This window comes from Cricetulus griseus (genome assembly GCF_003668045.3).
Source record: "Cricetulus griseus strain 17A/GY chromosome 1 unlocalized genomic scaffold, alternate assembly CriGri-PICRH-1.0 chr1_1, whole genome shotgun sequence".
NCBI classification, from domain to species: Eukaryota; Metazoa; Chordata; class Mammalia; order Rodentia; family Cricetidae; genus Cricetulus; species Cricetulus griseus.
The window spans coordinates 134,795,472-134,811,493 of NW_023276807.1; the positions used below are offsets into that span (position 1 = coordinate 134,795,472).

The following is a 16,022-nucleotide window of genomic DNA, read 5'->3' on the forward strand; positions in this document are numbered from 1 at the left end:
TCAGAGAAGAATGCTATGGGATGTACAAAGCAGAGGTGCTCCATACTGACCACTGGTACATTTCATGCCTCTGTGAAGCTGGCTCCCTCACCCCTGTAGTCCCTCATCCCCACAGGGCCTCAACACATATCCTTCACTCTCCAAGTCCTTCCTGGCTTCGTTCCTGCTCTAGACTCTGAGTTTTGGGGGCTTACCTTGAATTTCCCACCCCTCACATTTTGCAGACTAAATATCTGGCTATGTATGCTCCCTCCTCTGTCGTATTTTCTTGACACAAGGGAGAAATATTTCTGCTTTTATCAGAGCCCTTCCTTGCATATGACTGTTAAATCACTCGCCTCACCTTCTCAGTAGTTTCATTCTAAAGTCATGAAACTCTCCTGTGAATCTGCCCCTTTACCCCTTTTATCTGGATCATGCTTATCCACAACATGCTCTATTGTCTCCCTTATACCTCACCTAGCCAGGCATCCTCCCCCATGAGTCACAGGCCCCTTCAACTCTGTAACTCAACTCTGGGTGAAGTATGTCCATACACAGGCTCTATCCCATCTTCCCACCATGCCAACGAATACTTGACAGATCTTATTCAAAGTTCCCCTTAGCTATGCTGACAGCTGCCTCTGAATCGACAGTCATCCTTCTGGACTCAGCTCTGGACTATTTATTAGTCTACTTCTGTCCTCTGTATCTTTAATAATAAAGACTTTATTTTATTGAATACTGCCCTCCTAACTCTCTTAGTTGCTTATGCTCACCAAGCATTCTCACTGAGGTATACCACACAGTCCATTTCTTATTTCAAGGCAAGTTCTAAGTATGTGGCCAGAGCTGTCCTTAAACTTAGTCTGTAGCCCAGGGAAGCTTTGAATGTGTGATCTTGTTTCTGTCTCCAAAATAGCTAGGATTACAGGCCTGTGCCACAAGATTTAGCCATTCTTTTGTAATCAATCCTTAATAGAATTATTTCTAATTATTTCTAACTAGTGGCTCAGTCATCAGCCTTCCACTTTCCCCTTGGTTTATATTTTATCTTCAGAAGATTCTATTGACTTTTAGGCTTTTGGTATAATTTGGAGATCAGCGACTACCAAATGGGTATTTCAGCCATGGCTTTGGCTTTATGTTTTCGGCACTTGCATCTGTATGTCTCACAGACATCGAAAGGATAGCGTTTCCAAACATCTCATCTACCGCATCTGCTCCTATTCCTATGTCTGCTACCCACATACAGGGAATTTCTACATACCCAGTTGTTCGAGCTAGGATCCCTTCCCTTCCTTCTCTTTGTTCCTGCCCCACCATCTAATCTATAGCCAAATTCCATTGACCTCCCTCAAATAGGTGTAAAAAAAAGCCCATGGACTTTTCTTCAATCACACCCCTGTTATCCTGACCCAAGCTGCTAACACATGCACAGACACTATTTGAAAGCATCACGTTCCTTTCCCTTTCCATTCATTCTTAAGCCCACCCTCACTACAGAATCAAAGACTCGAAAGTCCTACTTTTGATTTATTTTTCTCCATGGCAGTTTTCATAAAAGTAAAGTGTCCAAAAGAACCCCACATCTATATGCTAATTTATATGCTGCTTATATTACCTATAACACAAACAGGCATGGGAAAAACACTTTATCATGAAGACAGAGATGATCAATGTATGTGGGAATATTCTATCCTAGGCAATTAACTCAGTTTCTTCCTTTGAGCTGTTTGGAAAATATAGTGTAAGTACAGTGCTCAATATCTCAGCAGACCAGGAGTTATTTGACCATGCAGTCACTGCAAGATCAAGGCAGCAACCAAAGTTCACAAACCAAAGGCACTGTGTAAATCTACTTAAGTAGGAGAAAGCTCAGGAAAACAGGTGGGCATTTCTTTCCTCAAACAAAGCATTGCCTTCGTTTTTGAATTGTCCTTTGAGTGGCAGCACACTTCTTGAAGACCCTGTAGTAAGCCCAATTTGTCCCAAGACATAGAGTGGCTGGGCAACAATGCACAATGTAAGTCTGACTATAGTGGTATAGCTGAAGGCCTTCGCTCTAGCTGGGATGTAAAGACATTCCCATAAGATCCCTTATTTGATTCTTGGTCTCTCATTGGAGAGCTATTTTAGGAAGTTCTGAGAACTTTAGGAGATGAGGCCTACTTGGCTGAAAGGTATTACTGTCAGAGTGGTCATAAGGATTATGGCTTGGCCTTCTTCTCATGGAGATTTAACGAGACATGCCATGAGCTCTTTGTACCATGCCTAGAGCTCCAGGCACCTTGCTCTCCCTGCCATGATGGACTGTATCCTTCTAAAACACGAACCAAGGTAATCTTTCTTTCTTTATGTTACTTCTGGCAGAATCTTATCTCAGTGATTAACAGCCAACTTTCATTTCTCTTTAAGAAAGGAGTGAGTGGGACACTCACTTTGCTTTCTGTTCCTTCCTGCTAGATGGTAACTCTTACTTTACAGAGACAAGTGGACCTAAGGAACATACAATTATAATGGAGGCTTCCTAACTCTTATTAATTTTATTCCACATAAATCTTGTTGCCTCTAAAGGTGGGAAATTTTTAGGTCTTTAGCTGCTACAGTTTGGAACTGAAATCTACCCCCAAAGGCCCATGTGTGGAGGATTGATTCCAGAGAGGTGCTATTAGGAGGTGGGAACCTTTAAAAGGTAAGAGGTCTTTGGGCCATTGTGGGTATGCCTTGAGAGGGACTGTGAAACCAGAGTCAACTTTCTTGTTCTCTTTGAGGTTTTGAAGTGTCTCTTGAGCACTAACGCAACCTTTGAAGACTCCATGGTAGGACCATCAAGCCACGAGGTGAGTAGATTTACCTCATGTGTTACCTCACCACAGGTCCAAAGTAGCTAGGCTCATTGATCATGGAGTGCAACCTCTAAAATGTGTCAAAATGAACTTATTGTTAGAAGGTGATTATTTCAGGCATTCATTATTATATCAGAAAGCTAACTAACATGCCAGCCACAGGACTCTTAGTCCTATCCTGCATGTGTGATTGAGGTAATTACATTTCAAAAAGAACTTTTAAGCTGCCAGCAGAAGTAATGGAGTACCACCCCGAAGAAACCTGTGTATGACTTACCTACTAACAGGACACCTAAACCACATGAAAGATCTTAGTGATTTGCTTAAACACATAAATAAAAGTAAAGAATATATTCCAGCTATATATAGGAAAAGCAAAAAAAGGATGAACATGTATTTTTCCCCTCACAAATTATAGAGCAGGTGTCTTTACCTGGTGAACTCTAGAACATTGAGCAATTCGTATCTTTCTTCCTGCCCCAGCTGCAGAATAAAAGAATTGGAAATATGTTAGGTTTCTTGGAAATAATCACTGGGAATAAAATTTTATTGTAAAATATCAATACAAACATAGTTTCCCTTCCTCCTTCTGAATGATGGAAGAGAATTTACACAACTTTTAGGTTGATGAATATTGAGAGCTCAGAAGCAGGCCAGAGAACAACTGAGGTCCTAATGGAGACTGTGACAGAACTGCTAACAGACAAGATTATCTATTGTGACTGTGCTGAGGTTACTAGCTAAGAAGATATGGGCCCAGGAAGTCAGAGAAAGAAAATAAAACAATAAAAAAAATGTCAAAAATTTAATTTTAGGAAATAATGGAAAAATTAATTTTTAAGAAAAAAATTGAGTTAGTAAAGAGTTTAATAAAAAGATACCATGTACAAAGACGCTTAACTATGAATACATGTACAGGTGCAACAGAAACACTAATAGTAATTTTTAAAAGGAGATAGCATTTACATTAACTAAAATACTAAAATCTTCCATGCAAACTGTATAGATTGATAAAGGTGCCGCCTGTGTAAACACCACCCTGTTGGAGATGCAGAACATCTGACCCATAATGAATTTCCTTGTCCCATTTCCAATCAATCTTCTCCCTGCCCCAAGGCTGTTCAGGATTCGATCGTTATAAATCACTTCTGCACTGTTTCCAGCTGCATACAGATGGAGCTATAAGGATGCTTTCCCTTGTGCTTGGCATTTCCCCCTTCTCAACATAGAGTTTTTGTGATTTATCCACACTATAGAAGAATCAATAATTCACTCTTTTCATTGTTTAGATTGTCAAATGGATCACAACCTGTTCATCCTCTCCTGCTGATATGCATTCTGTTTGTTTCTAGTTTGGTGGAACTATGAACACAGCCACCATGAACACCCCATTGTAAGTCTTTTGGTGGACACAAACTTCCTTTTCTCCTGAGTAACTGAGAACAGAGTATAGCTGCTGGATCGAGGCAGGCTTTCCTTTATTCTCTAATTTATTCTCTCTTTAAAAAAACCCACTAACATTTGTTTCCATCAATATTGTTTAAATTTTGTCTTCACAGTGGGTGCATAATATAGTATTTCACTATGGTTTTGTATTTCCTTGATGACTAGCCATGGTCTGTCATGTAGCTATTCGATGTCACCTGCTGTGATAATGTCTATTCAAAGTTTCCCACTTTAAAGCAGATCCTGAAGAATTACCTTTTTATTGTTGTTAGCTGTTTTGAGACAGTCTCATGTAGCCCAGGCTGGCTTTAAACTCACTTTGTAGCTCAGGCTGGCTCTGAACCCCAGATGGTCCTGTCTCCTACCTCCCATGCACTGTGATAACAGGCCTATGCACTACGCCCAGCCTTCTGGATACTTATATAACTAAATATTTAATAACATCTGGAATCTAGAGAAGAAACAAATGGTAATATGGATGATTCAAGGGAGATAAATCTCCATTTGGTAGAACAGAAAATCAGTAGGTAAGTCTAGTTTTGAAGAATCAATATTGTCTATTAAGCATATTATCAGCCACAATTTTGTTAAGTGTTTAAAGAATTAAATGAAAGGTTGGATAGTGGTGCCCCTGGATAGGAAACTTTGGTTTCACTGTGATCTTTTCCTTACTGCCTTTATCTCTGAAGCTACGTGAATGCATTAATGTAGGCTTTAAAAAGCCCTTAACATATAAGTGACTTACCGAATCTATGATGACCGAGTCAGGAGTTCTTCCAGTGAAGACAAAATTCAACTGCTTGGCCGCTCTGACCAGTGCTCCCTCATCTGTGTGAGGGGAAAAGGTGAAAGAAACAGAGGACAGAAAAATGTAATATATGCAAGCGTAAGGGAAAGACACTGGCATCACACAGTGTTCTGCTCTATTAGAATTCTTTTCATTATGCTCTGAAATCCATTCCTTTTTATTGTATGATGATGGCAGAGCAGTGAGAACAACTTCAGTATCATGTTCCTGAGCCTGAGTCTCACTGTTAGTCACCCACACCCAGAAGTGACAGCTTGAAAGGGCCCCTTAGTATACACTTGAGAACACCTTCCTCCAAACACGTGGCAGAAAGTCTTTTAAAGTTTCATTCTTTCTCCCTAGATGGTTGAATGCTCATTCCAGTGCCCAGGGAATCGCTTAAAGTGAAAAGGCTCAGTTTATGCCAGTTGCTTTCCTCACTGTGTCACCAAGCCCTGTCACTGCTGAGAGGGACATCTCTCTCTCTCTCTCTCTCTCTCTCTCTCTCTCTCTCTCTCTCTCTCTGTCTCTCTCTAAAACAGCAATATTTCTTATGCTGGTTTAGAAATTTGATGCATTTTACAAGTATTAACTACTAGTTCAGAATATGGTTTTAAAATACAAAGCATATCTTTCACTGAAAGTTTGGATTATTTACCTAATTTTATCTTGGAAATAACTCTAAAATCAAGCCTAAATAATAAGCATTGGTAACTAGTAAATATTTTACAGAATCCCCCAAAGTGCAAGACTCTTTTCCTCACCTAAGTGAATACAGAAAAGGTGACCCACCATTTCCTAAAGAGAGGGACAGAATTATATTCTAAAACTAAACATATCAATTTTATTTAGGCAAACAAATCCCTCCTTCCCATCTGTCTATGTGTAAAACACATTATGCAAGAGTTTATGCTTATTTATAAGGGGACCAATTACATGTATACAAATACTTTTATTCCCTCAATTTTTCATATAATTCATTTGAGAAAAATCACAAAGAAATGCATTTTAACACACACACACACACACACACACACACACACACACACACACACACACACTATTTAATCCTGAAAGCCAAGTTTGTAATTAGGAGCCAATTTTCTTCAATCTAAAATAATAATTTGGTTATGTTCCATTTTTAAAATTAAATTGGAAATTTAAGTTCCACAGTACTAAATTTCAGAACAACTTTCTACAGAAAAACACCCCACAGTTGCTTGCCCCATACCTGGAGATGCTGCCTGATAGAGGATCTTCTCTCCTTCTCTCTCTGGTACAGCTGTGTGGCAGACTGCCATCATTGTGAGAAATTCACAAATGATAGGTGCGGTCGGCTGTGAGGAATAAACACATAATTCATCCCTTTCATTTAAACATTTGACACTAACGGCAGTAATGTTACTTCATGGCCATTTATTAAGAGCACAGCTGGGAAGCATTGGGGGTGTGGGATTACAGCCAATATCTATTACGAAGAAAACCTATTTAGAAGTCAATTTATTTATTCTTGTACTTCCTCATTCATTCTGTAAACATTTATTTAACATGATTTTGTGCTCTTAAACAGAAATGTAGAAAAAGATGATGAATTTGGTTCTTAGTGGACAGAAGAGGTATTCTAAAATGTTTGATTATTTGTTTGATTTTTTAATGAGATTGAAATTCCAGGCATCTAATCTTTGAGTGGGGATAATAATGTGTGCATTTGTCTGTAATCCTGTCTTCCCTTTCTCCAACATATCATCTATATACTTATATCTATATATTTATCCATCCATCATCTATTATCTATCATCTATCTATCTATCTATCTATCTATCTATCTATCTATCTATCATCTACCTACCTACCTACCTACCTACCTATCATCTATCAATCTAAAACAAACAATTATTGAGCACTATCAACTCTACAGGTTTGAGGAAGACTGAAGAGTGAATCCTTTCTGTAAGTATCTCAGATCCAATGAGAATAGTAAACATCTTCCTGCCTGGCTTCTAGAGAGAAATGTCATTCAAATTAATAAAAAAAATTTGATATATGTCCATGTTCATATAACCTTCAAAATAAAGCAAACCAATTGAAAAGGTTAAATTGGGTTATGGAAACAAAAACTGCTTAGTGTAAAGAGAGTGAACAAAGCACACGTGGCCCAGCAATGAAGCTTGTACTTTTGGAGACAGCAATACCAAGTGGCTGTACTGTTTATTTACAGTATGCCAAGGACTGTAAAGGGAACATGCAAATGTCATGTGAGGTGACAGGAGATGGTGGCTATCCATGAGATATGGAGATAGCTATATGGATGACATCTGAACTTCACAAACAACTGAGAACAGAGAATTCTACTGGGAAGAATGGCATGTAACTAAAAAAAGTCCCAAAGGAGGAAAGATGGAAGTATCTGAAAAAATGAAAGGCCATGGTGGCCTCTGCAGGGAGAAAGAAAAAGTGGCATAAGTAGAGTGGTGATGTAGGTTGGGGTCAGATCACGACATTCTGTAAGGAAAGAGGGAAGCCAGGGAGGTAATATGACTTGATTCCAGGGCAGTATTTCATCAGTGAAGACACAAACCAGGAGAGCTGGGTGGGAGGCTGAAGAACACAGGCTGTCTGAATAGGGGAAATGTAGGGAACAGTTAACTGCAGTAGATACTTGGGCTATGTCATAAGTCAGGATGAGCAGGTGGTGCTCTTAGCAGCACAGTTAAAACTATGATGCCTGAAAGAGAAGAGAGGCATTCTCTAACATTATAAGCAAGAAGAGATTTTGCCTGATGATATAGCACCTTGTGTTTTAGTTTAATTTCATTTTTGCTGTTTTTTTTTAAAAAGAATGCCCACTGGTGTTTACATATTTTATATTGCTTAACTAGGTTAGATTGTTCTGTTTCTGTATCATTCTATTGTATTCTCTCTATTTCTCATATCTACAACCCTCTCATTCCTACCTCCATTTTTCTCCCCACTCTGCTCTCTATACACTTTCCAATTTCTGCTCTCTATACACTTTCCAATTTCCCTCTAGCTTTAATAATATATAAATTATGTTTATTCTAACAATATCCTAACTCCCCTTCCTATTTAGGGGGAGCATGGAAAATAGGCTCAATAAAATCACAGCAGAAAATGCTTCAAATCTAGGCAAAGATATAAGCATCCTGACAGAAGAGACATTTAGAACATTGGTACACATAAAATAAATCTAAAAAAGGTCATGTAAGTAAAAACAAAAAACATGGAAGGCAGCTGAGAAACGCTCATCTACTGGGGACAGATAACGCTCCGATGACACTCACATGGTTATTCTGGAGATTTTCCAGCAATGATGGGTCATTAAATGTTTTTTCATCTCCAAACTGTGAGCTCTGCCTAAAGGGGAAGAAAATAAAGCAAAGTTAGTTTGTTTATACAGACTGGCCTACTCATTTACTACTAATGATGAATGATTACCCTCAATGAATTCATGATTTCATGACTATCATTTTTTTTAAAGAGTCTAAGTATTAATGAGGTTATTAAAATAGGTTTTTACTTTGGCTGTGTGATAACTCTATATGTGTAGTAACATATACAAATGATCTTATGAAACATAAAAATGTGAACAATAAAATATTTACATAGTTTTTCAACATTTATAATTATGTATAAAAACATTTCTGAGTATATTACATTATGTTGTACAGAAAGGAAAGCAATGATGAACGTATATGGGATTTGTATTTTGGCTGGCTCTTTACATCAACAATTGAAAGAAATATAACCTGTATTAACTTTCTAACCTATTATTAATCTCATGACCATGCACTTAAGAAAATCAAACCAAAAACAAGGAATATGTAAGTAGGCATGTCAAAATACTTGAAAGTATCTTTGAAGTGCACCTTGAAAATCTAGACATGAACTTTTTATTTTGTACAAAAGTTTCAGAATTGACTGGGAAAAACTAACATCTCCAAGAAAGAAGTAATCATAAACTAGAAGTTTTTAATCACCATTTAATTTTAAGTTACAGAGTTTTGACAATGCTAATGTCAAGTTTCAAGACTTTCTTTCACATCTTAAAATCATGCTCTGAAAAGGTGAGATCATTGAAGAAAGAAGAATATAATATACCAGCACCCTCCTCAAAATTGATGAAGTAAAATCAATGAGTGCTTGCAATATTATACAGCTTTCTTTACTTAAATATCAGTGTTTGGCTGATTAATTATCAAAATTATATGATATCTTTGTTAGCAGGTTGTAGTTAAGGATTCTCAAAATTATCATTGGTATTATTGGTTTAGTATTAAGTATGGTGATCCAATAGCTTTTAAATGACTTATCAGTGGGTGGATAGAAAAACTAACACATTTCTCCTATAAATATTGTCATTTATAAAGAATAGTTTTACTATTGGGCTGCTAAGACAGCTCAGTGGGGAAAGGCACTTGATGGCAAACCTGATGACTCAAGTTTGGTCCCTGGGACTCCCAGTGTAAGGTAAGAACTGATTCTACAGGCAGTCCCTATCAAAGGCTTCCACTCTGTAACACATTAAATAAGAACTCCCTTCTATCAAGTGGCTTCCATGGGAAATCACAGGCAACTCATCCTCTGGCAAGGTAGCTTGACTAGGATGATTCATGCACAGAGTCATCACTACCAACTTAATCTTACAAAATATCTACTTTTGGTAAAAAGAAAAAATGAGCAAAAAAGTTTAGGAAGGTTACATTATTTAAAAATAAGAATTACTATGCTAAGCGAATAAATATTTAAAGCTATAGGCATTTACACTTTGCCTTCATATAAAAATGCAAGCCAACATCAACATATCACATCTCTTTTTATCCCCCTTAAAAAATTAAAAGTGGCACTTTGCTCATAAAGAGACAAAAACTTGATGGCAAAGATAGACAAGCAGGGTGTGGACCAGTTAAGAGAAAGAGGAGAAAACATGTCTAGCTCCCTGCATCATATGTAGTTCCCGATAGCTTAAAGCCACACAACATTTCGTACGCAATTATTTATTAATTAGACAAAAATGAAGAGAAAACTTAAAAAGTACCCAGTCTAATCAATAATGCCTATGTTCTAATCATAGCATACACTATGATCTGTTTATTTATTTACTATTTATTTGGTTGCAGTACTGCAGCCCACTAGGCAAGAATGTACCAGCGAGCTATAACATCACTACAGATATTTTTTTTTTAATTTCAAAATTCAACTCAAACCGAGACAATCGGAAAATAAAAAAGAAAACAGAATAAGGTCAAACTGCAGTTTCCATCTTAACCCTGCACAGTTTGTTAAAAAGCACTCCTGGGAGAGGCCTAGGCTTCCTGTCTCACAAAACAAAACACACAGATATTAACAGAGCTGATTGTGCAATGATAATTATTTCTGCAGAAAGAAAAAACTGAAGGGAAATCAAAAGCTGCAGGACAAGTTGAGAAAAAAAATCAAATTTATATGATTGAGGTAAATTCCTACAAAAGAAAAAGATCTCATGGATAAAATAAAACAAGATCAACAGTGACACAGAACACCAGGCAAGAAGACGAAACTCACAACTCTTGGGGAAGGCAACGTCAGTGGCCCTGACCGGATACTCACTCTATCCTCACAAGAAGATACACGTCAATTTGACAAAAACAAAGTTTGTCAACTCTGTGCTGTTAGAATTGTGGAAAAAGAATGAACTATCTATTTAAAAATGGAAATTGGTGCATATGGTTTCTTAAAAGCAACTGAAGATAGTGTGTGGTGGCATCTTAGCTCTAGGGAGCCTCAGGCAGGAGGATTGTAACTTTGAGGCTAGCTCAAAAGAGTAACTGGGTAAAACTTAAACTAAAGTCCCTTGATCTAATAACTCCTGTTCTAGGAATAATTATTTACTTGGGATGAAATGTTGCTCGTAGAAACATATTTTTGTGTGTGTGTGCATTTTCAATGTTCAAATATTGTCACAGGGGAAAATGGGTTCTCTCCTCAGGATTCTTAGACTTGTTAATAAAAGAATTTAGGACTAGGTTCAGAGGAAGCCTTGAGGAAAATTTTATTAGTGTCTAAAGGGAAAACCCCAGGGCAGCAAGCTGTATTTTGGTGTAGGTCCCTGGAAGAATAAAATGGAAAGGGGAGACAGCAAGGCTTGGTTTCTGTGGCAAGGGTGCATGGTGTCAGTGATCGGAATGACCCCATGCCCCAAGGTTCAGAAGAAGAGGGAAACCTGCCACCACAGCTTGCCCTGTTGGGCCACTGAGAGGCATCGGAGCAGTTTCCATATGCTCGCACTGTCCCTGAGCTGCTCTTGGAGTTTGGACTCAGCACTTCCGAGACAGCCTGCAGTCCTGGAGAGTTCTAGGGTTAGGATTCTGAGCTCTCACCGCCACAAGCTGCCTTCTGGTAGTGTTACAAACCTCCATGTAAATTTCACAAAAGTTTAAAAAGGGATTTTAGCAGCAAAAGATCAGAGACAAGCACAACTTCTTGTTAGCATTTTATTGGGTGGTCTCTGTTTTGCTAGAGACAAGCAGAGACTCGAGTGGTTGCTTTAAGAGAGATTTCCTGATTCAGCAAAAGTGGAAAAAAACTGCAGGAGTCTTTAAGAGGCCTGGCTAGTTCGGTTGGCAGAGCATGAGACTTTTGATTGGGTTCATGCCGAATGCAGCTGGCAATGGCAATGACCACATCTCCAAGGCGGCGGCATGCTCCTTGAAAGACAGCGGCTAAGAAATCCGCCACTTTAATTTTGGCGGTGTTGTTTAACAGTTAAAAGACTGATGGCCAGAAAAAGATAAAGATTTACAATAAAGACAGATCCAGATAAAGAAAAACCTCTAAAGGTTTACACTACATTTGAAAATATATGTAGGCTTGTGAGAGAAAAAAATAACAGAAGGAAATAGAATAGCTGGGTGTGGTGGCACACACCTTTAATCCCAGCACTCCAAAAGCAGAAGCAGGCAGATTTCCACAGAGAAACCCTGTCTCAGGAAAAAAAAAAGAAAAAGTAAAAATAAAATAATAGAAAAGCCACCTAAAGATAAAAATACACGTTGGGCGCCACGTGTAAGATTAAGATCTCTTTATTCCAGAAGACACCAAGGTAAAACACAGGCCAGAGCTAGGTTATAGAACCCAGCCAGCGCGGCCAGAACAAAAAGGGCCCAGGTCCCCACGTGCAGCCCCTTAAGAAGCTCCCTTACGTCACCCCGGCTTTCCTTCACCACGCCCTTATGGGCGAGTCCTGGGTCCACCTGGTACCTGTCCCAGGACTATTGGGCGGGGCTAGGGTGTCTCCCTACACAGAGAGTCTGGATACTATATGCTATATTGTCTTTAAATTGTTTGATTGCCAAGGAAAGACTTACTGTTGCTAAAGTACATTTGATTATAAATGCTGCTAAATTAATCCAACTTCTACATTTTAAAAATGCTTTGACTTCAAAATTCAAGTCTAAGGACAGGCTACTTGGAAAAGTTTTTGTTTGTGTTTCCACGGAATATCAAAAGCTGTGGATTCCTTCCAGATTAATATGGTTTAATCAAGTAAGACCTCCTGAAGCAATGACCCAACTGATCCTACATCCAAAACAGCTGAGATGGTACAGCCTTTCAGACTACAAAAACAATGACTTGGTCAGATTTCTATGTTTTATCATAATCCTCATGGTATGGACATTGCCCCCAATCAGCAGGAAGCAGTTTGGAATGAACTACGCCCAATTCCTAAATATTGTTTATAAATATTTGTTTTCATTTAAATGGGGTTGGTTATAAATGATAATGAGCATAGTCAATCTTTAAAAAAAAAGGGGGGGAATAGGATATAGGAATGAATACTTTACATTGGTATGGATTTTCATTTATTGATACAACTTTAAGGTAAATTTTGTGATATGCATATGTCTCCTCTTGTTTAGGTTTTATGCTTATACAGATTTTTAAAAATGATATACATAATTAAATAAGGCTATATAGTCACCTATAATAGTCAGAACTTATAATTAGGTTAGTTAGGTTTTCTAGATATACAGAGATGTATTTGACACAAATAGGTATTCTTTAAACCGTTCAAAGACCTACAGAAATATGGCATTTAAATAGTTTAGTTTCTTGGCAGTGAGACACAACTGCTCCTGGCACACCAATTATGTCAGAAAGGAGGATGGGCATCGAAGAAACTCGTTATGGAGTTTGCTTTCAACATGGCAAGATTAGCCATTTGGGCAAGAAACTGCTCTTGCCTGGATTGTTTGTTGCTGTATTAAAATGGACATGCAGGACCCACAAGAAAGTGACTGCTGAACTTACAAAACAAGACAGTACTAAAGGATTCCTGTTAAAGTGGAGAAGTGTGCCAGACACACTGTGGCCTATGGGCTGAAGATGGATGCCCCAACGTTACAGAGGAACTTTGGGTGACTGTCCAGGTAGCGAGATGTCTCTGTCAATTCTAGAGTTTATATATTATCCTTCTGTGTTCTTTGACAGAGTTAAAGACAGTTATGGTTATAGTTTTCTTCAGTTATTATAAAAGATAAGTTATCCTTTTTATTTAGACAGAAAAGAGGAGATGATGAGGAATGTACTTTTGTGTATGTTCATCTTATTGATTATTGAATAAAGTACTGTTTGGCCAATGAGGCAGCAAGTTAGATGGGACTAGGAGTCAAAGAGGATTCTGGGAAATGTAGTAGAGAAGTGGTGATCCAGGAAGGAAGTGACATAGCAAGGAGACTCACATTTAAGCAAGGACAAACAGGAAGAGGCCCTTTTTTCCCCTCTGCTCTTCTTCCAGCAGCTTGATGTGATCCACCGGCAAGTGAGGATGCCAATGAAAGGCGTCCAATAAGATGTCTTATATATAAAATATATAGATTTATGATAATTAAGACTGAGCTAACAGATGAGAATCCTAGTCATTGGCCATCAGCATTTGTACATAATAGAAGTCTCTTCGTACTATTTGGGGCCCTAACTCTGGCAGGCGGCTGGTGTAAAGCACACACATAGCGGTGGGGCTCGGCGGCTTTTGGTGGAAGGATTTATGTAACAGGTTCAGGTTGGGGTTGGCGAGTTGTAATTTAGAAAAGAATAAGGGGGCAGGGGAGCCAGGGGCAGGTGGATCTTTGTGAATTGGAGGCTAGCCTGGTCTACATGTGAGTTCTAGAACAGCCACAGCTAGATAGTGAGATCCTGTCTCAAAATAGCAAACAAAAAACCATCACTACTACCACCATCAACAACAACAAACAATGAACACACACAAAAAAAAGAAAGACAAAGAAATGAATAAGAAAGCATGCCCTGCCCATGGCAAGTACAGATGGTTGGGGGATGGGAAAGGGAAGGGGGGAGGGGAGAGAGAAGGGGGAGGAGGGAAACATGTTTTTATGAATAAGGCTCAGAAAAGAGGGCCTGTTTCACAGCTATGTGGCCGCAGCTTGGCTTCCACTAAGCATGGGCAATAAAAAGCGCACTGTCTCATTAAGTAATAATTATGCCTCTCTTTCTTAGCATGGCTGAAGGTGATCCACTCTTATGACTGACTGATTGACTGACTGACTGACTGACTGACTGGGTTAACTCTTGAGGGAAGGGAGCATGCTAGTCTTCACCCAGAGGGAGATTCCATTCTTTTTACCAGAAGGAAACCGCTTTCTCTTAGGTTTCCTCAGGAGCTTCAGTGAGAACATCAGAAGTAAACAGAGACATGGCTTATACGGATTTTGTGGCGTGTCCGCAAGACAGAATACTGCACCATAGGGACTGTTCTTGGCCAAGTATGAAAAAGTCTCAGATAAAAAGCTGATACAAAACAACGTGTGCTTTCTTCTTTAAAAAATACAAGAGAAATGCATGCTTATTGCTAATGAACCTGCAATAGAAAGATACGCCTAGAACTGGTCACTTTGGTTATTTTTAGAAATAGAAATGGAGGTCTGTAAGACAAGGGGAGGGAGGGGAACTCTCTTTTTTGACTCCCTTTGAAGCTGCTACACGTTAACAAACCCAAACTGAAAATAGGAACAAAATCAATGATGACCCACTTGAAATATGTGCACACACTATGAACATATGCAGCTCGTGCACATGAACAAAGACACAAGCAGTGGTGTGACCATAAAGATTGTTTTTCCCTGTCTTTCAAAAGTCACCACTTGAGTGAGAGGGGGAGCAGGTTCGTGAGATAAGGATGTCTGTCCAAAGCAGCAGGAAGGCCATGACTGGCTTTATTGTTCAGAAGCAAGCAGGACAAACTTCAAATGAACACTGCAGATGTCTCGATTACACTGGATTGTTTTTAAATGCCCTCAGTGACACACACACACACACACACACACACACACACACACACACACAGAGAGAGAGAGAGAGAGAGAGAGAGACGAGAGAGAAGAAGGAGGAAGAGGGAGAAGAGAGAGAGAGATGAGAGAGAGAGAGAAGAGAGAGAGAGAGAGAGAGGTGTGCTCATATAAACTCTATCTCACTCATGCAGGAATTTTCTTATTTTGGGGCTGATGGTCTGTGCCTAGAGTTTGCTTTACTTTTTTTTTTTTTTTTTTTTTTTTTTTTTTTTTTTTGGTCCTTTGACATAGTGTCTTGATGCCTCTGACTGTCCTGGTACTGTATCCTGTGGTGGCCTTGAATTCCTGGCAATCCTCCTGTTTCAACCTTACAAGTGCTAGGATAGTAAGCATGCAGACTTCTGGAAGGCCAGCTAGTGTTCTTAACCTCTGAGCCATCTCTCCAGTCCCCTAAATATCCTTTTTCTTGATTTAGTGCAACCAAGTGTGAACAAAGAGACAGCGAGTTGCCTATCACATGACACATCTACTTTGTATCCAGCCACCTGCAGGGTTGCTATTAAGGTGACCCTATATTGGCCAGGTGTGTGCTGGGACAAGTGTGTTTCTTATTTCAGACCAGACCAGAAGAGGCCTATGGTCTTTTTAGTTCCGTCT

The 16,022-nt window shown here is 38.9% G+C and overlaps 1 protein-coding gene across 4 annotated transcripts in view; it reads right to left on the minus strand.

The window, feature by feature from the left end:
* Atp8a1 (ATPase phospholipid transporting 8A1) overlaps nt 1-16,022 on the minus strand; it is a 224,491-nt gene that overhangs the window by 115,666 nt on the left and 92,803 nt on the right. For all 4 annotated transcript variants that reach the window (XM_027390824.2, XM_027390823.2, XM_027390822.2 and 1 more), the window contains 4 exons: nt 8,364-8,436; nt 6,293-6,398; nt 5,020-5,102; nt 3,262-3,311 (listed from right to left, as the gene is read on the minus strand). In XM_027390824.2, the coding sequence (XP_027246625.1) occupies nt 3,262-3,311; nt 5,020-5,102; nt 6,293-6,398; nt 8,364-8,436 (312 nt within the window). The remainder of the gene's footprint in view (nt 1-3,261; nt 3,312-5,019; nt 5,103-6,292; nt 6,399-8,363; nt 8,437-16,022) is intronic.